The 27509-nt window shown below is 35.2% G+C and overlaps 1 protein-coding gene across 1 annotated transcript; it reads right to left on the bottom strand.

Moving 5' to 3' along the window:
- Positions 1–725: 725 nt before the first annotated feature.
- Positions 726–27509, bottom strand: Ets (transcription factor Ets). The gene is made up of 3 exons (XM_028304896.1): positions 26520–27509; positions 2329–4310; positions 726–2001 (listed from the first exon to the last, which is right to left on the bottom strand). The coding sequence occupies exons 1-2, from the start codon at positions 27428–27430 to the stop codon at positions 4076–4078; spliced, it is 1146 nt and encodes a 381-aa protein (XP_028160697.1). The 5' UTR covers positions 27431–27509; the 3' UTR covers positions 726–2001; positions 2329–4075.

Consider the following 27509-nt stretch of genomic DNA (forward strand, 5'->3'; position numbering starts at 1 on the left):
TAGCAATTTACTTAAATTCTAGGATAACGGATTAAGCAAATTTTGAATGTAGATAAATATTATCGCTCAACTATACCTAGACCTTAGTTTGTTCGGAAATTTCAGAACCTTAAAAAAATATCTTTAAGAATCCTATAGTTAGTTGGCGCAGCAGAACTTTTCCTGTAGATGATAGTTAATCATAGCATAGCATGTTTGTTTACAAGCAATATGTACCAAGTATGTTAACCATTGAAAGAGTTCACGCGGCCGCGGCAGGCCCGAGCCGCGTGCGCTATAATTGAGCTATACTTAGACAACGTGCATGCTAATCTATCTATATTATGTTATTTGTGCAGCCGAGCCCCCGCTTCCTCGAGTTACGTAATATTCTGTGCAATTGCAAAAATATCCATAATTATGCGCCGCCATTGTTGGTGTAGACCATGCACAAATGTTTTTATCGGCCGTGTTTATGTATGACACTGTAAAATTTTACCTAATTGAATAATAACTGTCGGCGATAGACGTTTTTGTTTTTACTGGTGTAGATAGAATATTAGAATCAAGGTACAGCAGATATTGTCTGTTTGCAAGTTACTCTTACTAAATAAGTCATATTGATGCAATTATTTCCTCATAATATGTAAACGTAGGTCGTCGTAGGTGTAATAAATACCCGCAAGTGCTGCTTTCATGATTTTTGTCATGTAACTTACTAACGAAAGGTTATTAAAACAACCGTATAATTCACATACATAAATTTTATATTCTTCGTCTTATTTCACATAAATTTCAGAAATAATACAATAAAATGTCTCGCTATTCGCACGAGAAGCAACAGATCAACTTACGCTAGGTTCTCTATAAAGTAAATTCACATAAACATTAATACTAAAAAATCGCTCCAAAGAAATAATCTTACTGGTGAACTCCATTACGGTATTGATATAAATAATTATCATAAATAATAATTTCAGTCGAGATTTAAATTCTCTCTTCCCACATTTATTTAAGTATTATGCGAAATTCGTGTCAATATATTAATCAAAAATTTATTAGTAATACATAAAAATGAATAGTTACTATACCAATTGACATAGATTATAAATATTTGGCACGTTACATAAAATTATTTTCGCACCAACAATAACCTTAATATTGTGATGATAAGTAGTCAAAGTAATGCAAATAGAACCGCTAATTGCATTCAATTAGTAAACAATGTAATCAAACATCCATTTAATATCATAATATTGTAGAATAAAATTACTTCCTTTTTTATATTGAGTGCACCAAAAATACCTAGCTTATTCAAAAATAATACATTTTGTTTATGCGTTTAAACTCTTAGCACTCGTAAAAAATTACCACATTGTCTATATTTTCACTAGCAACAATAATTTATTTAAAAATATTATGACATTCTTTTGCTTGCAATCATCTACACAAAGTGTATTAAAATATTTTGGTAATACACAAACAATTAAATTATAAATATTATAATAAAAATGCGTATCTTAAACTATTTCATATTTTTTTAACTTAAAAAGTTATAATGTTGATACAATAATATATTATTATTTGTATATATTATTACATATATTCATATTATGTACGTATTTATCGTTGTATAATAAGACCACAACTTTGTACTGAAGTTCCAGCTATTTTATACGAATGAGCTAATCTACAGACCTGCTTATGTTAAATAAAAATATTTTAAAATTCATGTTTATATGCAACCTAGTATGAATGACATAGCTAATGAAAATTATTCGAATGTGGTTAAAACTCGACGAGATCCGTGATGAAAATACAGAAAAGAATAAGCTTTTTACATTAAAACATAGAAGATTACCCTGCGTATACATTGAGTTAGTAAGAAAATAATTAAAATGTGTAAACATTTTGCCTACGGTATAAGTAATTCGGATATATTATTATATCATTAATATGACAAATCAGCAGGTCTGATATCATTTTATATTGTTTTATAAAGTAGTCAGAAATTATTACGTACGAGGGGAGGCTGAAAAGTTTTGAGCCTAGGGTATTAAAAATGCCGATAGAAAAGTGTAAAAAATATATTTTTCTATTTAATCTCCCTCTACTACAACGGACTTCTTACATTTGTGTAAAAGAGCTTTTAACCCACTGAAAAAAAATTCGCAATCTTTGCCTTCGAAATGAGCCTTTAACGCCGCCTTCCTTTCTTTGTCACTTAAAAATCTTCGTTCCTGGAGGTCTTTTTTCCAATTTGAGAATTAGACAAAATAGCTAGAGAATCGGACTAAACTGTGTGGTGGGTGATTAATTTCTTAAAATTCAGTTTTACCCGGGGTAAGNTATGGTTTGGTATGAAACACTGACCCAGTCATTTGGTGATAGCGACGTGCATGACACATATTAAATATTATACATATTATAATTGTTAAAATATTAATGGTATTAATGACTTATCATACACCTGTCACCGCAGGCCAATAAAATAAAAATGGAATACGAAAACGATTGGAAAGAAAAGATGGTGTTATTTACAGAAATAAATTTGAATTTATCTTACATCACAGCGATCGCCTGGGAGACTCGAAACTTAATACTATTCTAACTTTAAATTGTCAAAAATAATTATACTTTTTGGGCGGGTTTCACCGTGTTAATAAACTGCTAAAAGTAAGCTTAAGTAATATTAAAATTACAAATGCTAATTGTTTAATAATGCATAATAAAACAATTTTATTTAAAAAAATGCATTCATACAGTTCAGTCATTTAAAAATTGACATTTGAAATTGCTATTTGACTTTTGAAACAATTATTCTTCCAATGAATTATTAATTACTTTTGAAAAGGACGCATTTAACAAATGATTAACTGAAATTTATCCCCATTTTGTACGAGTATGTCACTGAAGACTTTGCTCCTACATTGACTGAGATGAATCTCAACAAGTCTAACCTGTTTCTACGATACTTTTAAGACCGATTTTGACAAATGTTAAGTACCAGTAACCGTTAACAGTGAAACCAACCTCTAAAATAATCTTAATAAAACAACATTTTTGTCGAAACTAATCTTTGGCCTCAGATCTTTTGTTGTCATTGTGTTATTGCACCGGCGCCAGTCAACTATACTAACACTGAGACTTGAGAGAATTCTTTAAACTATAAACTTGTGACGGACGTCAAAACTCTTAACATTACAAATTACAATTACAAAATCGATGACGAATACAGTGATGAAAGTGAGTCGACTTTAAGTACATTCAACAAATAATTAATACGTATGGCAACATTACCTATGCTAAAGTTATGTGTAACATCTAAATAACTTACGAATACAAGTTATAAATAAAACGTGGAATGTTCAAAATATTTGTTCAACTAGTGTCTAACTCGTAAATGGTAACAACGTTCAAAATATTAAAAATACTTTATCAAAAATTCGTAATTGCGCCGCTAGTGTGTCTGAACACGATTCGTCGAGACTGGATCGCAAAATACATAAAAATCACTTAAAAAAATAATATGGACACTTCAACAACCGTTAATTGACGGGAAAATCCATCCAACAACATACAATAACATGCACGGAACAACCATCAACTATGCCAAGTCGAACATTGAGCTTAGCCTAATCACACCCATAACAAGGGAACACCAATCGAACCGTAAACTCCCAGTGTTCTTACAATACAATCAAACGCCGTTTCTTAATACTTAAAAGGAACAAATTCCTTACATTCATTTATCTTTCACAAATGCGAGTGCAGGATACGAGAAATCTCATCAAGAAAATTCCAACTCTTAATAACGTCTACGTTTTAGAACTTCAAATCTTTGATGACAAAATCGTAGATAAACTCAACAACAGCTTTCATGAGATCTTTGGGTCTATTTTCAGTTTGAACTTCTAAAACCAGATTCAAAATCGCTAAACTGTCAACTCTGAACACATGTCGTTTCACAACGCACAGTTCTCCCTCGGCAACGTAACCTAACCGTCCTGTCCTATCCTGCGAACTATCGATCAATCTACTGGCATTATCCTGAGCATCGTTTTCAACAATTATCTAGCCTACGACTTAATTTAAACTAGGAATAGGTGACGGCCAGGTCTTCTGACTTGACTTTGACGGAGCTGGGACTGGGGGTGGTTATGTCGGGGCCCTTGGGACCGAACTGGTAGACCAGGCGGGCGGTGGGCACGGACACCAGCACCGACTGCCGGTAGTGGTACCGCATGGCTCTGCTGAACTTCTCGAAGGTCATGTTGTCGTTCTGCTTCAGCTTGCCCCACAGCTTCGCCACCTCGTCTGGTTTGACGAACCTGGAAAGAGAGAAAAGGTGTTTTTGAGTATTTTATTCTATGATAGCCAATCTGATTTACAAAATTAGTTTTGGTATTGGTTATTGTAACTTTTGTCAAGCAGATTCACAAAATCATCAGTTCTAGTTATATCGTATGTCATACTATTGACGCATCCCTTGGAGAGACAAGTTTGTTCCTAAAAGACTTTCGTAATTTTAAGTACCTATCTAATTAATTTTTATCAGCTTTAAGTTGTTACTTGATGATTATTAGCGATGACTAAACAATTGGAGAGTCATATAAACACTTGTTTATCATTAGCGTATTTGAATAAAAGGGTCAGTAAAGGACACTAATGCATTTTAATTTGTCCTCTGTCCATCGGTCTAGATATGCGAATAAATAGATTACTAACGATCGTATCCCTTTGTCCGAGTTGTCATAACACGTTAGATATGCGTTAGTAATATAATGTCATCGACTGATTACCCATTTGCAATGTGGTAGGTATGTACATTAAATCGGTTGGCCGCTGTGCAAGCGTTAAGTATTTCTTTATTCGATTTCACATACATATCGCGGTGTCTAGACAATGCAACAATCGTTTTAGATTAGTCGGTTTCTAACAGTTCAGAATATATTCAACATTACAAACAGATGCATTCGTTACGTCATCGCTCACAGATTCGGTATTTTTAAAATTGCATTAGGTGGTATTGACGGTAGTGCCATCTTTATTTTTATCATAATCATTAAAACAGCAATCTGTTTCGAGTATTGAACTCTATTAGGTAACTCAATTATTTTGCCAACTTTTCCTTTCTTTCATTTTATCAATTTTATTTAACCCTTCAATATATGTATGTACTTTGACGCACGTGTGAGCAGTCATTTAAAGATAATTTATTTGTATTGTGTCTGCGTTTGCGCATGTTGAAGTAAATTATTGAAACAAACTTCATTGCTATGTAATTGCTAAAGTTGATTAATTTAGTAGAATTTTTCACAATTCCGCATTGTGAACAGCATTGCAAAGATACTTGCATTATTTGAGGTGTACTGAGTTACATAACTTTTGCGATGAATATAAAATTAACGAGGCAAGTTCATCTGGAAATACTAATAACATAGCTGCTCAAGTAATTTGCTCATAATAAAGATTCCCAACCAGTATGGAAAAACAAGAAATATATAGGGTGAGCTAAGATACAAGCGAATGTAGCATTTTAAACTGAAAAATTGAATTTCTTCAGATTTGTATAAATAATACATATTATTATCGTCCTTTAGTATTTTGTGGTTTATTCAAATATGTAATAATACCGAAGAGCTTTTGTTTTCCATTTTCTTTAGTTCATATCAGTAACTTATATTTTTTAATTAAATGCTAAGATATGAATGACTGCTTTTGTAAACAAACAAAGACGTAGGCATGTGTTAATAAATATGAACAATGAAAGTTGCATTCATTGTTTTGAAGCTCGGGACCCTACGAGTGACGCGACGCGACCACAATATTTTGAGTCAGCCAACATACGTGACAAATGCTAGATAGGACGTCCTGTGTGACAGAATAGTCCTTTTGACAATCACATTGTCTGCATGTTCACAAAACCACTTGCGTAATTTTGCTAAAAAACTGCCCAATTTATACATTTTTGTGATTCTATTTCTACAAACAACACAATACCTACACAGTCATTTATATGTAGAGTGACACACAACCTGCATCGGTAATCTTATTTGACAGTAATTTACTGAAATAAGAGAGGCGCCCAAACCAGACAGTCCACCCTGTATAGAAAATAAAATAAAACAACGTGTAGGTAACCGTGTCAAGTTCTTGATGCTGTGTCCAGATGATTGCGATCGGAGCCAAGGCCGCCCTGTGTCATTATCAGCGTGGCGGCCGAGGATTTAGCTATACGGGGTGGTGATAAAAACGAACACGATAAACTAACTAATACCACCAAAATACCACTTTCTTTCCATTTAGATCTCTATTTCAATAATTCTTAGGATGTTTTAAAGGTTCTAATTTAAATAATAATGGTAAAATTAATTACATTTGTGATGATACGTAACAAATTGGTACACACTGTATGCTTGTTACCAACTGGCCAATCAAGAGATCAACCTCGAGGAGCGTGTGGGCTCGTTTGACAGATAATAATGTAGTTCATTTGCGATAATTGATATTACTCGACACGCCTCCGAGTAAGTAGCTTTTCCGGGAAAACAGTGATAAGTGAAAATGATAGCTTTGCTTTTTGTTTTGTTCGTGTATTTTAGTTTGCAGCCATCATTTCGTATTACAAGAAACAGCTGGTGGAGTTTTATATTAAGTTAGTATTATGATATTATTGCTGCTGTAAATTGGAAAGTAATTACTACGATAGTAAGCAAGCATAGAGTACTAGTCTGATTTCTTTACAGTTTAGTGATCTAGATGAGTTGTAAGATTGCTTCCAATGTAATAGCGTTACAAAACAATTGAACGAGCATCAGCCATAAAAACAGCCATGGCATTGGCAGATGGCGTGTCGGTAGCCATTTTTTCTCGAGCCTTGTCTACTATAATTGTCTTTTTATGTTCATTTGGCATCCTGATCGATTGCCTCACTGAACCTTCATCGATTGAGACTTTAAAACCGATTTTGTTTCCGATTGTAAGTGAATACTTTATTCGCGTTAATTACGATTAGGTGTCCTTGTCTCAAGCGCGAGTCATTTGTAACTTAGAAATTACAATATTTCCTGAAGATTTATTATTGCATAATTGGCAAGTATCGTATCGATTGCAGATAATACTTCCTATTTTAATAGCTTTTTGCTGTTATTGAGATTCTATAATGACAAAGGTCCATATTGGCAGAATGTAATTTTATTGTGTCTGATGGCTCTGGCAACCATTGCTTGTAGACATTCAAAACTGCAATACATGGAACATTGCCAAGTCATTGCGCTACGAGAATTTTTGATATTTCATTTCCAAAAGTCTTGGTTATTCTAATTTCACATTATTAATTAGTCATCGCACGACAACTCTGTCCACATTGTCAACCAGCGCACAATACAATTGACCTTTATCCGGCTCGCAGGTCCAATCATTAACCTTCTCTCCGAAATGATTCATTCGAATTTGGATGCGCGGTGCGCGCGCGCAAGGCCGCGCTTGTCGCGCCATCAGCTGGGCCAAGGAGCTGCCTCTACGTGAGCTGAATCCACAACCCGAAAACTTATCGGGATATGCGCAATGGCATTAAGTTTAAAGACCCGTTACTCGATACTGTGGATATGAAAGTCTTTCAATAAGTTTATCTTTTTCCTTTGCCTCCTCTCCCATTATTCTATACCACGATTTCTAATTATTTATGTTAGATACCTTCATGTTCAAGTTTCCTACATTAGTAAAATAATGTTCTAAATTATAGTAGTAACTGAATATCTCTGTAAACATATTTACAAACATCCACTTACACTTGTTTATCTAACATTTTATCACTGTCTAGGAATGGAGTTTCTTATCATTTTTTATAACTAGAGTTTACAAATATTGTGTCCGGACGGCGGCTTACTCTAGTGTTGTGCGTGTGATTCATTATGTGCTAACTGGCACCGATTAACAAGACAATAGGGATTTCCCGGTCCCCTTCAAACAATAACTGCGTTGGTAATTCGTAATTCGGATAAAACCGAAATGACAACAATAAAAACATCTTAAACTGAACTTGATAGCCTTTTCGATTTAAAAGCAATTTCTTTAATAAAGTCGTAAAGAGCGGGACTGACGTCAGCACAGGACCTTAGCGAGACTGACATAAATGCTTAGCAACGATAGCTGATGAGCCGGTCAGCCTTGTCCGTGCAGCGCTGTTCAATTTCAGCTATAATCCTGACTGAGAAATATCCAGTTTTTGCTATATTATAAAAAGCTCAAAATACAAAAGAATTATTTTATTTCTTAAACAAAAAGATAATCTCGAATGATGTAACATATAAACATTTTGATGCAATAAAAAGTTTTCTAAGAATATATTTTATGTTCTTCTTGTTCATGGTGATATACTATTGCTTTATTTATTTATGCAATTTATAAACTAGAGATTATACTAGATCACCTTCTACCATTTATTTTATTAGTCAGGTTGATCTCATTGTTAATCCACTAAAATGTATGTACCAAGTAGTGAGTACCTAATTAAGGATTACGAATTCATTAAATTACCTAATTGATTACCGTTTTTTAATGCAAATAGCAAATAAATTCTATTGAATCCGCCCGATTAGAAAATTTTACAGATCATTATACTGTAAGATAGAATTCATTAGTATAGATTTGTGTGTTAATGGAATAAAGAAATAAGACTTAGCAAGTTGAAATTATAGTAGAGTCACATAGACTGCTGGATGTACCTACAGTTCTGTCATCATAACCTCAGACTTCATAATTGTGATAATTCTGTGTTATGGCGGCCTTGGCGGCGCAATTAAAACCATGATGAGGCCAGTTAAACTTAGATTATCTAGACATAAGCTAAGGTCAGGCCGTTCGATCTATTAGCATATTGTTTACCACAATTATTGATATTGCTTGGTCACCTTAATAAATAATTGGCAGTTTAAGATGTACTTGGGTTGACATACTTGGTAAATGCTAGTTAGATTTCAAAGAAGGAAAACAAGCTCAGGTTAAAATATCCGTATTGTAACATAGGAGTCTGTTAAGAGGCGTCTATATGCATATTGCATCATCAGTGCAACTTGCATTCCATAAAACCAAACTTATTGTAAGAACTCATGTGATTTAATGCCCTTGAATTTAGTCTGAAGTCAATTACAAGAAGTGAACTAAGTAGAGCTTTTACCGTGATTGAGCCGTGTCAAACGCCTGCTACTGCTCATAAAGTCTCGCACCAGGGTTGTTACACATAAATACACATAATAGCATATTATAGAGGTCAGCTTGATTTAACCTTGCTTGTTTCATGAAATTAGTACAGGAAGTCAAATCTAAAACATTTCCAATATTCAGATTTTTTAAAGCCACGACATTAGCGAAGAAGACAACATTTGATTGTCTGATAATAATTAAATGCTAGTTAGATTAATAATGTTAATTTCATGGCCAGGCAACGGCTTTTTTGTTTCGTCTAACACGTATCAAACAGATTCAAGCGCATCATGAATAATTTGAATACAAATACCAAATTAAAAACATGTAAAAACCCTATATTATGTCGTATTACAAGAATTAGACGCAGTCAAAACAACACGTCATTTAAAAAAACTTTTTTTTATACCTCTCAAGGTTTTTGTGTTTTATTTACATATTGCATTGCACGTGTATAGCGAGACTTTTAAGTGTACATAATTGGGTACTATTTACCAAAATCCTTTGTCCATTATGATCGAGAAGTACATAAAAGGTATAATTATGTATAATAACAATACTGGAGCCCAAACGTGTTTGGGTCCAATTTACAAGTTGTTTGAACCTTGTGACGCGTTTGGACACATAAACATTGTACATAGGTACTTTGTGTACGTGTACAATGTGCAAGGTGTCCAGCGAAACCTGTTGAGACAAGGATCCGAATTTTGAGTGCGCACTGTCCTTTTTTAGAGCTGTTTACTTTGTTGGATGTAAAATTCAACTGCGCAGCACATAAGTGTTTTGTTTACAACGTTAGTTTCGGTTTTGATTTAGTACAGACTTAATCGAATTTCCTGTTTTGAGCCAAAAAGACACTTTTACTCTTTATTTTTGAATCGCACGTGTCTCTCGAATCGTTTAACAAGGGTACGAAATTTTCCTTAAAAACATTTATTTCGAAAACTTCTCGTCGTAGAAAGCTCTCTTTGAAAGGACTCTACATAAAGTATGGATTTAATTAGATATTTTTCGTTATTTTTACAGTCTTTTCCTCAAGATTTCTGTTATTTCATAGTGTTGATATTCGGATAATAAATGTAGAGACGACAAGATTATTCCAAGTTTTGCAAAACTTGCGCATGTAAATGCACCTTACGATCTTTTTAACCTGGCCAAGCTGGCAATCAGAATCGCGCCGGATAAACGATCCTATCTGTTCGTAAACAAGTTTTGGGCTCGTCGTCGGTTAGTTTACGCAAATCTCGTCTTAGTCGGTGACGTCACGGACTACAAAGTGGACAACACCGGTTTTGAATTTTGTCGTTCGCACGTAAGTTGTTTATTGAGGACGAGTTCAATTTTTATTTTTCTGAAGACACGAGGATAATAAATTAAGTAATTCGAATTTCTAATGCCGCCGATCCACGAGTTTGAATAATTATTTGGTCAACTATGTTGCTATGCAAAACGTTACTATGTACATTATTTACAAACTTTTTGGAGCGTTTTAACTTATTCTGTCTGCCTGAAATAATTTTCATGTATTTTATTTGAAAATTTTATGGAAATATCGATATTGAAACAATTCCAAAAGATTATTGATTACTGAAGCGTCATTCCAATATAAGGTCAAGGCCACACGAACGGCGTCAAACGCCCGTATGGCTGTGCCCTTACTCGGCTAGGGGACCCCCTGACTCTTGAGGTCACGTCGAACGATTGGCGAGATATGTTACGAATGTTGATAATGTTTTTAACTGATGTTAAGTTCAATGTAAACAAGACTGTGTCATGCGAAGGAAGAGGGGATCTCCCTTACCCCAGAAAGAATATTTAAAAAACTGCGCCAGATAATTCGCAAAATATCACTGTCAATAAAAAATACTATATCTTTGAGATGAGAAATACCTATAGTTTGTAAAAAGCGTCAGTACTTCTTGATGTGTGTGACCCGTAAGTGCCAAATCGAGTTTGCGATGCAGGACATTAGACATAACCAATCTGAAAAACGGTGTTATGTACTGAAAACATTCCGAGACGATTATGTAAGCAAGCTTTAATTGGCACGTGTAGTTATAAGTAAAAAAACGATGCTACATACTAATAAAAATTTAAGCAAATAACTAATCTGTCAAATAGGATCATGTCTCCATTACTAAATGTAAAATTTTCCCCATATCTATTGCCACATTATACAATGAAGATAAAATTTCGGTTCGGTCAAAGTTAATCGGGTCGTAAAGCTCGTTGTAACAGGCCCGACGTGTTTACGACCGTCACGTGCGTGATAACGTTATCGGCGGCATGGGGGCTGTCGCTGCCACCGTCATGTTGATGTCGTTACTCAATGCACTGAAAACATTCGATGCACTGAAAGCTCGCTTCCACCTTCGGCCTGATCATCACTTACCATCAGGTGAGATGCAGGCCAAGAGCTTCCTCGTTGTGGATAAAAAAAAAATTAAAAAAAAACGATTCGATGCGCACAACCCAAACAATTGGGTAAAACAATCTACTCGTTGCAACTTATTAACTGGTGAAGATAAGAACCGGTTAATATTTTAACTGACATTCTTTCAAAAGGATATAAGATTTGGTAACCCCTAGCGGTCCGGTGACACTATAAAAGTAAAACCAGTTGCGGGTGCAGGTTTGAATCCATTGTAAGCAATGTCATTGTTATGAGCACAAAATTTTGTATTAAAGTACCTATATTTTAGTCGCACAACATTTCGTATTATTTAAAGTATAGTTTAGTCGTCATAATAGAAAGTCTGCTTAGTTGCCGGCTAGGTGATTCTTAGTTTAGTGGGTTCAATTCCCGCCTTAGGCAGTTCGATTTTTTTCAAGTTATTTATAATTTTCAAATTATGTGATTCTTATATTAGGTGGAACTATGGTGTGTTTATATACTTGTAGTAGAGGGATACCAACAACGTTTGAACGAAATAAGGCTCGAGGTACAGAGACAAGAACTCGTCACAAAGGCCGTGAAGCTTATTCTTAAGATTTAATGTAACATTCGTGTTTTTTTCTGGCATCAAAAAAGGCTTGCGAGCAAGTGTCATGCGATAATGGAAAGTTGCTTTCTTCTCCCATAAAAATTTCAGCGTTACATAATAACGCCTTTAGGTATTAAAAGTCGGTTGTGGACGATTTATCACTACCAGTTCTAGGATTTAGTATCTGTTATTAACTAATAATTGGATCGCTTCATATGGAAATGAACCAATTCAAAATTCTTAAAAAAAAATACATTATTAAAACAATTTATCATAAATAAAAGGATATGTGCAATTAACAATGTCTACACAAATAGCCTTTGACCAATCTTGTGGTTATAAAAACACTTTCTTCTTTAGGCGTGTTGTTGCAACATTTGACATTGCGATCAAAATGTGCCGTTTTGAAATTGGCACAGAACCGTACTTTTCCATGCTCACGTTCAAATGTCTTAGTCAAATATGAACCCTAATGCAAAGCCAATATGTTTTATAATTTAGTGCAGACAGTGTTGATTTTAAAATTCACAACATGCACGAAAAATGTATTCCAGGTATTCTCGCTGAGCAAACAAACACAAAATATATTTTTGTCGGAGTTGAGAATTTCTCTAATCTTTTTTTCTTGTTTTGGTGACACTGACTGGGAGAATGTGGGATGACAGTAGGTTGATATTTTTATTGAGGTTTTGAGAATTGTACTAATTTTGTTTACTTAATTTTAGTTATTTAAAAAATCACATCAATTAGATGATTAAAATATCATTAACTAAAAATAACAAACGATAAATACTAAAAATCGAATAATGAAACAAATTGACCAATAAAAAAATCAAATATCATTGCCATTTTAAGCAGCCCAACCCTGGCAATAAACCACCTATTTTGTATTTTAATTGATTCCATTGGGAATGAGGTCGTGCGCAGAGTTTTTGCGTCTTTTGATGACGGCGCGACGCGTTCTTGCATCACAAGTGATGACAAATATATTGCTTTTTGTAATTGTTTTTACGCATCAAATGAATTCGCCTCAGACGTCCTTTAGTGAGCAGCAAATAAGCTAACTCTACAGTCTGCCCAAGCCTTGACTTTTGACTTTGACCTTAAAACAAAAAGGCAGCAGAACCTAATTGAAAACTTTAAACATTTTTTACTACCGTCGCAGTTAAGAGCGTTTACGTCTAGCGTGGCATGTGAAGTTTAGGTAATTTCGATGCTAGTTTTATTCACACTAAAATAATTATGACTGTGTGCGTGTTCTCACGCTCTATAGTCAAACCAAAATACTTTGATCCACCATCGTAAAAGTGTGCCAGGCTGTCAAGTGACAGCTCAAGGAAACTATAAAATCTTCAAACCTTCCAACNAACTTTTTTATACGCAATATCTCCGCCGATTATGAACCAATTTGAACGATCATTTTTTTTGTTGAATAGGTATTATTTGTGTTCACGCATTTGAAGTCGGTTTTATTTTTTTTAAAAAGTTATTATAATTATAATGACCCTAAAACCGACCAGTGTAGAGGCCGAAAGGGCATTCTCAGCAGCCAGCTACATTTACTTCCAGAGGATTAAAAAAAAAGAAATGGTCAGTCTCATGTCGTCAGATTTTAAACTGCCTAATTATCGCAGAAGATTATTTCGGATTCGTAACTTCTATTGATACAAAAGATAGATTGCAGATTAAATTACGGTCCTTTTCGTAGTTAATTTTAAAAGAATTTGTAAGACTTATATACTTCTATTTCCTACTGATTAGCCGTATTTCATAGATTATCGTAAGAAGTAATATGTGCAAGCAAAATGTGTTGGTAAGCGCATAACTCAACAACGCCTGGACCAATTTTTTTCAAATGTTCGTTGATGTTTAAGGATGTTTTTTACGGCGAGAAAACTTCGAATAATTTCCGGGAAAACCCTAAAAACAGCCCTTTATTCACGCGGGCGAAGCCGTGGGCGGAAAACTAGTTACATAATAAAAAAAGTCTTAAAAATGTCGTCACTTTATATGCATTCCACATTTTGCTGGATCCGCGCTGGATCCAGCTGGATTCAGGTCAATCCAGCAAGAATCCAGCTGGATTGAAAACGCCGCTGGATTGCAATCCCTAATAATATCTTAAAGGATAACGGATCATAAAAACATTTGACTTATAAAGTCTGACCAGGGTTGTGACCTCAACTGTTACCACCCACGCGAAAAAGTATTTTTTATAAAAACACAGGTGTGCTCAATACTGAAAACACTCAATCTTATTAACTTCCTCGTTATTTCATATTTCTATTTTAACAACAAACCACTTATCAAACAATAATACTCTTTTTCATTAATTGGGTATCAGGAGGGATTGAAAGTAAAAATATTGAAACAGGGAAATTATTTATTGTAATACCTCATGAGTACACGTCTTGGAGCACGTGGAATGTATTAATGGTATTTCTATTGAATTGGCCCTTAAAACCCTTCACGTACACACATCAAAAGTATCTTTACAGGGATGAAGAGCGATTTTGTGAATTATAGCAAAATAATTTTGAACTCCAGTACATTGCTTTTAGCAATGTATAGTTTAAAAGTTACGTTCTGCTTATGGAGTAAAAATATCTAAATATAAACTTGTATTCCTATTTTATTGTTTAGAATAGTGTAGAACAATTCAGAAACATTTTCATACATATTTCTAAGTCGACTCTACAAAATTTACTAAGAAAGAAAAATAATTTTTTGCTTGTTATCAGACATAATAGAAGTAAAAAGATACAGAGATATACATTAATGTTATTAATGTTAATGCTTATCATTATGTTAATAGAACTCGTAGCTCGTGCTAACATAAATGTCGGGATTAATATTTCATTATTGCACATGCAATTAAAAGTCAATCATTAACATCCTTTAGTTTCAAACTACTAATGGTCCCAGATCTACTGGCCAAGGTTCGACCCGATCAAATTAATTTGTCAATTAATCCACGTCATAATTAAATAAGAAATAATAACGGATCGACACTAATCGATAGCTAAATTAACTACTGTTATACTACTTACCTAAGTTTTTGTTCTTGTTGATACTTTGAAACAATGCTTTGCAGTAAAATTGCAATACACGATCCATCTTACCAGTAGCTTATTCAGTATTGTTGAAAGAAGGTAAAGGAACTAGCAAAAGTATTATGTATTCGCCAATTACGATGCAATTAATAAATACATAAGAATACAATGAAACTTATAAAAAACAAACCTAACAATGTATCTGCAATTTGTCTGGTCATGTAACGCTAGCTTATAAAACACACACAAAAAACACACTCGTGTTTCTTTTTGCAACATCTGGAACTGGTTTCAAAACCAATTAATTCTGGCCAATGTTGTGGTAAACACGCTCCTAATCCCACTTAGGTATATTATCTCATTCAGAAACGCGAAATCTTCGAAAACGTTTAAAGATTAGACACACTATGTCACTAGTCGCTGATATGTGATTGTACGTCTGTGTGCGTTTACTATATAGCACGTTATCCTCAGTCCGTCCCGCTCTGCCGCGAACAGCAGAGTGAGACGGAAGACGCTAATTGCTATGATAGTGTATTTATATCTTGGCTCGCTCTCGCATAAAGCCGTGTCACACTTCGGACTCGTGCTTTCGGTTTTTTGCAGGTTTGTGCTGCTAAAAAATTCGGACAACAAAAGGTGTTATATTTATTTTATATGAAATGTAAACCGTTTTGAATAAAGCTTTTTTAACGAATCAAAATGATTCCCAAATTGCGAAAACGCATTAATATTTGCATTGCATCTTTACATTATTATTTAAAGCAATTTTGATAAATATTTCTCCAGTCATATCTAGCTAGTTCTCGGTACCCGTGAATCAGGTGTCAGTCCACATGATATCAATATTATCAGTAATTTGTCAATATTGCGAGTCAATGTTGACGTCGAATTTGTATTTGATTTGTTATTGATTTCGTCGGAATTTGTTTGATACGATTACTGCTATAATTATTGTATGTAATTCAAAGTACCTATTAAAAAACTAATCGATCAACGTGGAAAGCATTAGGGGAGGCCTATGTTCAGCAGTGGACGTCCTATGGCTGACATGATGATGATGATGATGATGAAAAAACTAATTTATATAAAAACTTGTTAAAAGAAATAATTTGGGATCATTGTTATTATTTTAATTACTTGTTAGTCTATTAATAAACGCATTTTAGTTGCAATATCAATATAATTTATTGACAACATATAAAAAAAGCTGTTTTTTTTTATTAATTTAACAAATAAAACTGTAATAAAAAATTGGTTAAGCAGCGTCATTATTTGCCGGCTGCTCCAAAAAATGTAAGAAAGTTTCTTCTACGTCGCAAAAACAGAACTGAAGCTGATCGTTTAATTTTCATCGGTACCTAAAATACTTCATAGGTCAATGACCTGTTAAGTGACGTCACGTATCTTTCAATAGATACTAGGCATTCATAACTGTTCATTCGCTCTAGTGAATTAACTTTTTAAATCGTTTACTTTATTGACGAGTACATCAACTTTGTATATGTTTACCTGATAACAATATTGATAAGCTCAACAAATAGTAGTGTGGACGCGACCTTATGTATGTACATGCGCGAACGCAATGTCACGCGTGTGTGGGTGCACGCGTTACTCGATGTGCAAAAAAATTGAATTAATTAGGTTTTAATTTATCTATTTTTTTAGTCAAGTGATATTAAATTGAAAACGAAAATCTAAATATTGAAATACTTAGTTAATATAAATTGGTTAAATACCTACTTCAGCTATTTAAAAAAAATCACCTGCGTAAAGTACTTATTTTTAAAACACCCCCTATGTGATGTTTAAGCGCTATGATTTTATTACTGTAAATTTTTTCATCAGAATAGATAGATAACAAGCCTAACAAGCTTCCTACTGTGAATCTTTACTTTCGCATTTGTAGTATTAATACATATTATGTAGTAAGATGGCAGACAGTAGGTACATAATCTTCCAACTAATCTTCTTTAAGCAATATCACTTATCGCATCTATAAAACAATGCATAATATTATCACCAATACGTCTCAATATCGTGTTATCACCGCCCATACAATATCAACATCATCCAAAAATACTAATTCTAATAAGAATTCGCGAATTGTTTTGCGAACGGCCAAAACAAGTGCACGTCACCTCGCTGCGTGTGTGTGCGTGCGCGAGCTTCACTTGTGTGCGCCCGCGCAGTCGCGGGGATTCCCACCGTGCAAATCGCGTAACCCGCTTTACTCAAGAACTATGACTCAGTGAGCAGTGTGATTAGTCTCAATATTGGCCACACTTACCTCTGATGAGGAAGGATCGGATAATGCGCGTCCTTGGCGCAGTGCGAACACTTTCCGTAAACAACTGACCTAGGTCTAAGGCATAATTTACGTTACACAACTACAGCGTCATCGGTGGAGTCAATGCGATCTAGGGATGTGAGCCGCAACTAGCGACTCAAGATAATGATCTGACTTTCTCAATGTAGAGATGAAATGACGTCAATAAACTCGATTTGCAATTATCTGCTCATGCATTCGAGTGGCTAATGTTGCAGTCGATCTTTTAGGTGGAAAATCAAGTTCTAGTCAATATTTTTCTTGTCTTGTAGAATGGGATGTCACAATAAGATTCTTATAAGATTCTTCTAATAGGAATCGAGTCTGTAAAGAAAATTATTTAGAAAACTACAACTCGATATTACTCATATCAATTCTACTAGTTTATAGGAATAAAAGTTAAGGAAAAGACAAAAGAAATGAGTTAGCCTAGGTTACCGCTTTTAGTTGGCCGATAGTTGGGCCCGATTCTAATTTGTATAAAGAATCGGCCGATACCAAATCGGTGTAATGTGCGCACACAAATTTTATACATCTCCAGACTGATAAACAGTCCGATCCAACTATCGGCCAACTAAAAATCGGTGGTCTGCGCCTAGGCTTACTGATGACTGATGTCCATAATAATAATAATATTTTCTTTTACAAAAACATCACTTAAAATCATTTCTGTTTGCGCTTAGTATTAGGTATTTTTAAATCCAATTAACCTTTTGTTTGAAAGTAAACATACCTAATTAAACTCGGCAATGTGACTTGAAAAAACAATGCTATTTTTGTGCCTTTAATTTTACTCCGAAACCAAATAAAGTACTTACTTTTCAATGTTAGAACAATGAAATACAAAAAGACATTGAGACTTGTTTGGGCACAAAGTTTCCTCGAAAACAATCACGTGCAGACTAAAAGTACCGAAAACGTTTTTTTATTGTCATATTTTTTATTCGAGTCCAAAATATCAGTAACTTTATTTCAAAGTTTTCATCTGAAAATAGATCCCTTGTTGTGGTTTACTGGCAGACAGTGATAAGAAAGCGCAGAGCTTTTTATGTATAGGGCTACTTGCGGTATTTTGTGATAAAGATCAATAAAATGAAATTAATTCTTTAACTAATGCGTACCTCGTAATAAAGCTGACAAAAAAGTTATCTCTGAGGCAGGCCGTATAGTGCTCAACACTAGCTAGCCCTGTCGATTTCTAACTGGGATTACACTGAACGGATCTCGAAAGCAGGGCGTGGAAATAGTTTCAATTTATTTTTATTTTACTTTACTTTTACATTGTTTAGTACATAGTACTTAAACTAAATATAAGTAGGTACCTACACCCTAAAATGTAGCTTAACCTCTCGTAAAGTACGTAGTCCTGTGTCATATAAGATCTTGCTTCACAGCAATGCAAAGTAATCAATAAATAGTACTGAAGTTCTTGGGAAAACGCTTTTCACGGAAATGCAGTAAGTAATGAGCTCAGCTAGTTATAAATAAAGTGCGTTGACATTTTTGTGACTTTCGGCACGTGTAGGAAAATATTTTTTAGAAGATCCAACATTTTTTTAATATACCAGTACAATACAAAGCTTGTCCAGCAGTGGACGTCATTTGGCTGAAACGAACGAACAATACAAAGCTTATATGTGGGCTACTGCTGAAAATAAGTAGCGCCTCGTCCGAAAAATCCTTTGCTTGAACCACTTAATATTAGAGTGTGGGTAGTGATAATAATGATAATAATAAATTCAGAATACATTCTTCCATGAAACGACTTAACGGATTAACATCCTACGTAAATATATAAATATAGTATGTATAATCTGTAACTCGTACAACACCTACGTCTCGTCCTATTTTTATTGAAATAAGATTTATTAAAAAATACACGTTCCGTTACATTGAGATCAGGATGTTTACTCAACTTGTTTTTAACAATAAAAATTCTTGTATCTTACTACATTAAATGTTTTTGAATTTTGTCATCGCCTTGCTCAAAGAATTAGAATTTTCGGTTCAGAAATCTATGTTTGATCGCCAAATGTGATATTCGTATCACACATTATGTGGACTAGTACTAAAGGATTTTGAGACTTTAAAGATTTTTGTTGTTGTTCTTGAAAATGTCAAAGTATTTGTTGGTAAACACACATTTTCATTTCCGTCACATAACCACTTGAGCATAGTTTCTTTTGTTAAGGCCCTGTCAGCTATGGCACCACTTGAAAATACTAAATATACCCAAAAACAAAGGAAAGCAAAGGAATAACGCACAAAAGAAGGCACCCGGAAGGAGGGGTCTTACTAATCAATATAATAGAGCCACTATGAGAAAAAAATGTATATGTATCTACCCTCACACAGAATGCCAAACGATCGTGGACTCTACGTAGAGTCGGTAAAGTAGAAAAACGCTCAAAGACTCGTGGCACGAGGCTGCCCTAGTTATAAATAGATTTTCACGAAAAAGAAATGTTACAGGGACTTTGGTGCAAGCCTCCGTACAGAGTAATGAACGGAATAGAGATCGAGTGTTATTCAAAAACTAGTTTTTTTACACTAGAAATATGAAACTTAATAGTGAAAAATAACTCGTTTGAAATGGCAATGCCAGATTTTGTATGGAAAGTGGCGTCTTTTTTTTTTCGCGCGGCCATTGACCAAACTTTGTTTTTTGATTACAAAATAGTGTAATAAACCAAACTTACTATGGCATGTATACCTCTAAACTCAGTCTGAACTGAGTTACGAGCATTAGAAGTTTGATGATTTTCATACTAGATTTGCTTTTTGTGCGCAAGTTTTGTATGAAATTGCAACAAAATATTGCGCTATTTTTTTATTGCGCTGATTCTGCTCCATACTGATGTCTGGAGCCTTTATTGGATGGTATTGTTTGTTTACACATACAATCTCACTATTTTGTTGCAATTTCTTACAAAATTTTGCGCGCAAAAAGCAAATCTAGTATGAAAATCATCAAACTTCTAATGCTCGTAACTCGGTTCAGACGGAGTTTAGAGGTATACATGTCATAGTAAGTTTGGTTTATTACACTATTTTGTAATTAAAAAACAAAGTTTGGTCGATGGCCGCGCGAAAAAAAAAACGCCAATTTCCGGCATTGTCTTTTGATACAATGTAACGAAAAACCGTAATTAATTTAAAAATTAAAATTAACTGTTGAACCTCATTACGAACGTGTTAATAATTAGTGACTTTTTTGTTATCGTCGCAAAAATGTATTAGTGTAGTAACGAGAGGTCGGGGGTCAGGTGCTGGATAACACTAATCGGCCGACCTTGCTCCGCGTGTTTACTACAAGTCAAATAACAGCTAATAAGGTCGCTCCAGTTAACGTTATTGTTGTTCGAACATAATTAACAAACTAAATTGATAATAACACCGCGAACGCCATTAAAATGACAATATTGCAATATGATACAAATGTAACACATAATAATGTATAATTAATACAGTACTGTTTAAGATAATTGTATTTTTAGTACCCCATATGACGCGCGCGCGTATAAAGGCATCTATGTGGTTAATTAAGCGTATTGTTTTAATTTTATTTTCCCTATTGTTAAATTAATATTTTATTTGTTCACATGTAATAACAATATCGAGCGATAAATGATATTAATACAATTGGGAATTTCTCATCTGAATTTACTTATCTATTTATTCGGCATATAAATACAATGGGTAAACTTAACCACAACATCGATTATTTCTGAATATTGCCGATTATTTTAAAACGATGTGGTTTACTACGTTAAACTGTTTAATATTAAATTTATACCACAATGAAATACCTTCTTTAATCATATACCTTTAATAAAAATAATCTGAAGGTAGTGTTTTACTAGCCATATTATAAACTAATAATAAAGCTTTATTTGGGACGTGCATAAGTGCCAAGGAAAGGGCTTATGTACTGAATAAACTATTTCATTAAAGCAGAAGATGTAGAAAATCACACATTCTCAAAAGTAAACGAATAAACAAAACTCTCCCAAACAAAAAACACTGCTCCCTCTGTGCCACAAACTAACCGCGTTCTAATTTCTCTGGACCACACTCACAGACGCAATTAAGTCGCGTACACGAGCTGTCGGAGGGGGGGTACTCGTGCAACCCCCGGGGGGGCTACTCTGCACCCCCCGGCGGAGGGGAAAAAATGCGCGTGGAAGCGGGAGAAAAAGAAAAACGAAAAGCGGAAACAAGTTGGAGCGACACGTGACTCCAAGCTTCCCGGGCGCGTCGCCATGGCAACCGCAGGGCTACGGGAACGTGGGTTGCATTTAGTTTTTTCGTAGCGTGTTTAGTACTACGAGGTAGAGTTATTTTTTTGTTGGTACGCTATTTTTAATTTCTTCTATTGTTCTGTTATTGTGATACTTGGTTTGTTAATAAAAAACAACGCGTGAATGACCAACGACAAAATAATATTAATAACGGTAGATTCATAATGATTTTAACTTGATAACAGACTTTAAAATTTAGTCGCACGATAAATAACTGCAATATTTGCGCGTGAATTCGGTATTAATTTACTAATTAGCGATATCAATTAGTAGGTATTTAAGTTAATAACACCCGAAAACCTCTCATAATATTTGTACGCGACCGCACGATAAAATAACGCGAATAAATTTATGCCGGAGACCATATTTTATGATAGGTATTTAAAGTGGGCATTATAAATATTTGCTATAGCTAACTCTAGATACAAATACCTAAATTTTAGGAACAAAACATACTGTCAGTAAAAAAACTGCATCAAAATGTTTTTATAAAGTTCAATTAATTAGTAAGCAAGAAGCATGCAGGGACGTAGGTAACCTATTTTCTTAAAATAGATACTACAATTAATTGACAAGGTAATTTACTTACAAAAAAGCGTTTATCTATTGTGTTAGACGGTATTTTAGTTATTTTTAAGAATGTTTTTTTCGTTGTCATGGAGACAATTTTTTTATTTGGTTTTTAAATGGCTTTTAAATTAACAATTTGTTTATATAAATGGATTTATTTGCTAACATACATAAATAGCGTAATATTTTTCTCAGCGCTCGCCGAGTAGTGTCGGGCGGCTCCCCCTGTACTGGATGCTTGGATAGTATAGATTTTTTCTTTCATCCCCGTTGCCACGCGCCTCAAGGCCGCTTCCGGGTTGCCTACTACCCCCCCGAAGGCCTTATCCATCCACTCTATTAAAATATATAAAACATACCCTGTTCCTTCCACGTGTAATTTAGGGTAGTTCGTTTAAAATTCAGAGAGAGCCGTATTACGTATTTTTGTTTTGAACATTATTTATTTTAACTTTTTACGATTGGATCATTTGTTGTTAACGTTGAGAATTATTACTTTTTAACTAATTATTTACTCAAGTTAGGGATGTAGTCCATTCCTATTTTATATTCTGGCCATTTTTATGCGTCAACAGGATTTTACGCAACAGTTTTTTTGGCGAACAAAAATCTAGGCGACATAAACCAAAACAAGTATAATAGTGTCAAGATTTCCAAACACTTTGACGTCATCGGGTGTGTTGAAACGAAATGGTAACATATTCGTACGTCAACGGTTTATCGTTTAAATCGCCAAGAATGAGCATTTCTGAATACTTAATGCGGCTAATAAATTATTAGAGACACGATGTGCATTTTAAGACAATTTAACATTAAAATATCATGAGATATTAAGCCTCAGAGCAAAAAGCTCGAGGTTGAAACAAGAAAAAACATCGTAAAAAAATTAACACGCCGACCAAGTGATTTCACGAGACTAAAAAACCAAAGCAAATACGTATCTTTGAAAAAGAAACATTAATGTAGAGTCGAAAGAACAAACGAATGAAGACTTTATGCCTTTGGATCACGAGTGTGTGGATTTAACGAATGTATGCAAAGGTGAAGATTTTAAGGGACTACATAAAGTAAACTGGTTCCATACAATAGCATTCGTGGGTAGAGTAAGTTTATTTAATCAAATAATTGATGTAGGTATTTTTGGGGAAGGTGTTTGTTGACGCATTTTTATTGGCGTCGATCATTTAAAAATTAAAGAAGAAGATTTAAAAATATTTGTTTATTACTGTATGACAAAACTTTATTCCAAGTTTTACACAACAGGCACATTGTAACCGTATATTTAAGACTTCGTCTGTTTTTGAGAACTTAGTTTAGTAGACTTCGACTTTTATTTTGTTTTTTCGACAAGATAACTTTTGTTCGACAAGATTCTGTAACACATTTGTTTGTAATTCCTAAAATAAATAAATAAAATAAAATAAAATAAAGATATTTAATTTTAAGTTAAAATCTAAATATCAATAACCATAACCCTCCTTTTGGCGCAGTCGGGTAAGAAAATTTAAAATATAGCAAAAATATTATTGCTTGCGGATGTCAAACTTAAATATTATAAAAATATAAAACTAGCGATTCAAAGCAATAACAATAACCATTGAAGTAATTACGCTCCTATTGCCCCAACATAAATATATGGCGAGCCCTCAGTTTGTATGCACACACCATCCGCTTCGAAGAATTATAAATGTTAATAAATATGGAACCGGTTTGCGCGTTCTAGGTACCGTGCTCGCTGTGCTAATCAAAAGAATAATCCATCAAAGAGTCAAATAGAGTCGTTCAGAATGAAAATAGATTTTCTTCATGATGCCATGAAAACAAGGTGAGGCTCCTTGTAACTTGTTATTAAGTAATTGCGTTCAGCAGGTTGTTTTGTTGTCACTTGAATAAATTAATGTTTTTAAAAACAATTTGTACATTAAAATCGGTAAAACAATTAAGAATATAAATTCGAAAAACAACAACCCAAACATACCGCGTCTAGTTGAAACTAAAAATCCATTTAGCGACATGTCATTAATGAATTAATATACAAAACTATTAGCGTCAGGAACCCAGATACCATAATCATCTGACAAGCCATAACCGCACTTCGAAAACATATCTTATTACCTAACAATAAAGTGCACCTTAACATTGATGAACTTGGAACAACTGATTCATGAACTTGTGGCGTTATCTTTAACCAAGATAAAGACGAAGATGCGACAGTTGATATTGGGCCTTCGGCGACTGAAGATAAGGGTTACATAACTCGCAATTTAGATGCTATTGAAGGTATGGAGGCCGCAGCCGAAGCAGACAAGGTTGAGGCGATAAAAACAGAACAAGCAGTCATTACGGCTAACTGGCGATATTAACACCCCGTTTATATGCAATAAACCTCAATAATATCGGGATTTAACAGTTCTGTCTACGGCAAAGGACTACTTGAGAGGAAAAGATGATAGTTCTCTGGAAATCAGCAAAAGGACTAAGGGAAATATTTGCACAAAGATTTCATGTAGTAAACAAACTTTAAACACAAGCTTTTAAATTGAATGATGCGGTGATGAAATTTTTAGCACGATGACAATAGTGATCTCAGAAACTTGTAAATTGATCTAAATGCAAAACAAACCGTCAATTGCATTTAAAAATGGAACAAAACAATGCTGCAATAATTAATGGGGTCATTAAAGTTACGATTGCCGTCGCGTGTCTCGTCTCACGACCATTCCAAGGCGGGACTTTGGCCATCCAAAGGCCACTTGTTTATTTAGATCGAGCGAAGTAGAATAAATCCTGAAAACAACCTTTTTATCGACACTTATTCTTCCCATAAACTTAGCACATGACTATTGACTATTGTTCTTGGATTCTTTTGCGCTTTAAGACATATTTGCGAGACTTTTAGTATGTCGAATGAATCATACTTGCTTTATCTCTGAGAAATGATAATGGAAATAATTATGTCAAGCCAGAAACGATAATCAATTGTTATCTTTAAGACTAAATAAAATGCAAAAAGTAAAACACGTTTTCGAGTTAATCATGTCATTATGCATGTGTGTCTACTGAGATAAGAATGTTGTTTTCGGTAACAGTAAACAAATTACACAATCAAAATAAGCGATGGAAAATCGTGCGTATTTTTTTCTTTTCCGATCAACAATAGACGCTAATATGCATGTTTCAAGCTTATGTAAATAACGTTGTATGTGAGTTACTAACACATATTCTCAGAATTTACATATGAGATTAATGCAGCAGTGTAAATTGTATGCATGCGGTTACAAAAGACGGACCGCCAATACACACAGCCTGATTATTGTACTGACACGTACGAGATGAATATCGCACCTACAGGTGATTTATTGACAAATTATAGGTAATTTATAGAATTTTATACCACTACAAAGTAATTGTAATCAAACAACGCAAACATAGTAATGATGATACAACTTTAAACGAGATTCCACTTAACCTCAGAATAATGGATGATAAACATATGAATAGCATTACCAATTCTAATAAAAACCAGAGCAGGCAGGTCATTGAACGTCATGCAATTTGTATTTTCATTTCATATTCTGTCATTGCTCTTAAACGAGTAAAGAAGGGGGGTTTCCATATGTAACGTGGCGACGATGGCATCAGCGTATAATTACATTCATTATGGTCGCCACTTTACCTATAACCTACAGATACCTGACTCGATTCAAGGAGAACTCAGCAATTACGAGCTAATCATTCGTCTAATAATGTAGTTTAAGGTTGATTGGTGGCGGGGATTTTATAATATTCAAATGACAACACCGCTCGGACAATAGCAAATTCTTGGCAAAGCTTCAAACCCATCGAGTAACGTTTTATGCACCTTTTAAAGATTAGAATAAGTCCACAACAAACGTTCTCACGTCAATAGCACCAACGGTTCAGCTGTAAAACAGTTTATTGTCAGCCAGTGCTAATCCACGTGCCGGCAACGTGATACATAATGTATGAGCCGTATATAAAGCGAGATGCGAGATGCTCTCGGCAAATGGTCAAGTCACGATGCTGCATTTTTTGCAACGCGCCCAAGGACAATACAATAACAAATGAAACTCACCTGAACTTTTTCAGCTCTCTGTCCTCCCATTTTATTATTGTCGGGTTATATCTCGCGTCGAGCAGGAGATTCCGCAGGAACTCGGGAACTGACACGCTGCGCGGGCGCTTGCAGATCTTGCGGCCGCTCCCCTTCGGCCTGCCCGGCGGTCTTTTGAACGATTTGCGTTTGTCATCCTCGTCTCCTGACTTGCTTCCATCACTGCCGTAGTACTCCGGGGACGCCGTCGCAGACGAGCGGAACACCTCCTCCGTGTCGTCGCTGGAGTCGCACAGACCCTGCATCAAACTGCTGTCGTTCGGCCTGTAGTCCGAGCCGTACAACCTGTGCTTGTGATCCAAGGAATCTAAGTCTAACACTGTCTGCACTGTGTCCGGGTGCGGGTACTGGTCACTCTCCACATATCTGAATACCGAAGAGTCTCTATCTCTGTACATTTCTTCACTTAACCGGCACTGTAGTTTTTCGTACACGGCGTCTGCCAGGCGCCGGCTCATCATGGGTTCGACGTGGTGCGCTACCATCCGCTGGTGCACCTCCTCCCGCCGCATCTGCTTGAGCTCGCTGCCGTCCACTTTGAAATTGTGAAAGGGGACGTCGTACTCGCTGAAGCCCAAGCACTGGGCGGTCTCTATGAGCCACGACACGGTGTCGTCGTCGTTCCAGTCGTCGACCACCTTCAGCTTCCATTCCTCCCGGCGGTACTCCCTGGAGTTGACGAGGTTGTGGTAGACTGCGGTGTCGATCTCGGGCTCGGGGTACTCGAAGGTGTTGGAGTAGTAGTTCCCGTAGATGTAGCCGGTTCCCTTTTTGAAGACTTGGAAGTCGTCGAGGCGCGCGGGCGCGGACGTGGTGGGGGGGAGGTACAGCTCGCACATGTTCTGCTCGTAGGGGCGCGCGTAGTCGATCATGGTGCGTGCGGCGCGGCCGGCGGCAGGCGGCGGACTGGCGAGCGCGGCGGCGAGCGCGGGTATACTACCTCCCGCCGTA

The sequence above is a fragment of the Ostrinia furnacalis genome, unplaced genomic scaffold (genome assembly GCF_004193835.3).
Source record: "Ostrinia furnacalis isolate ACB-3 unplaced genomic scaffold, ASM419383v2 OfSCF1605, whole genome shotgun sequence".
Classification (NCBI taxonomy): domain Eukaryota; kingdom Metazoa; phylum Arthropoda; class Insecta; order Lepidoptera; family Crambidae; genus Ostrinia; species Ostrinia furnacalis.

Excerpts from the sequence above, each read along its gene's own strand:
- Ets (XM_028304896.1), bottom strand. The coding sequence starts at position 27,430 with ATGATCGACTACGCGCGCCCCTACGAGCAGAACATGTGCGAGCTGTAC. Across the intron at positions 4,311-26,519 it reads AGAGAGCTGAAAAAGTTCAG|GTTCGTCAAACCAGACGAGG; the intron begins GTGAGTTTCATT and ends CTCTCTTTCCAG.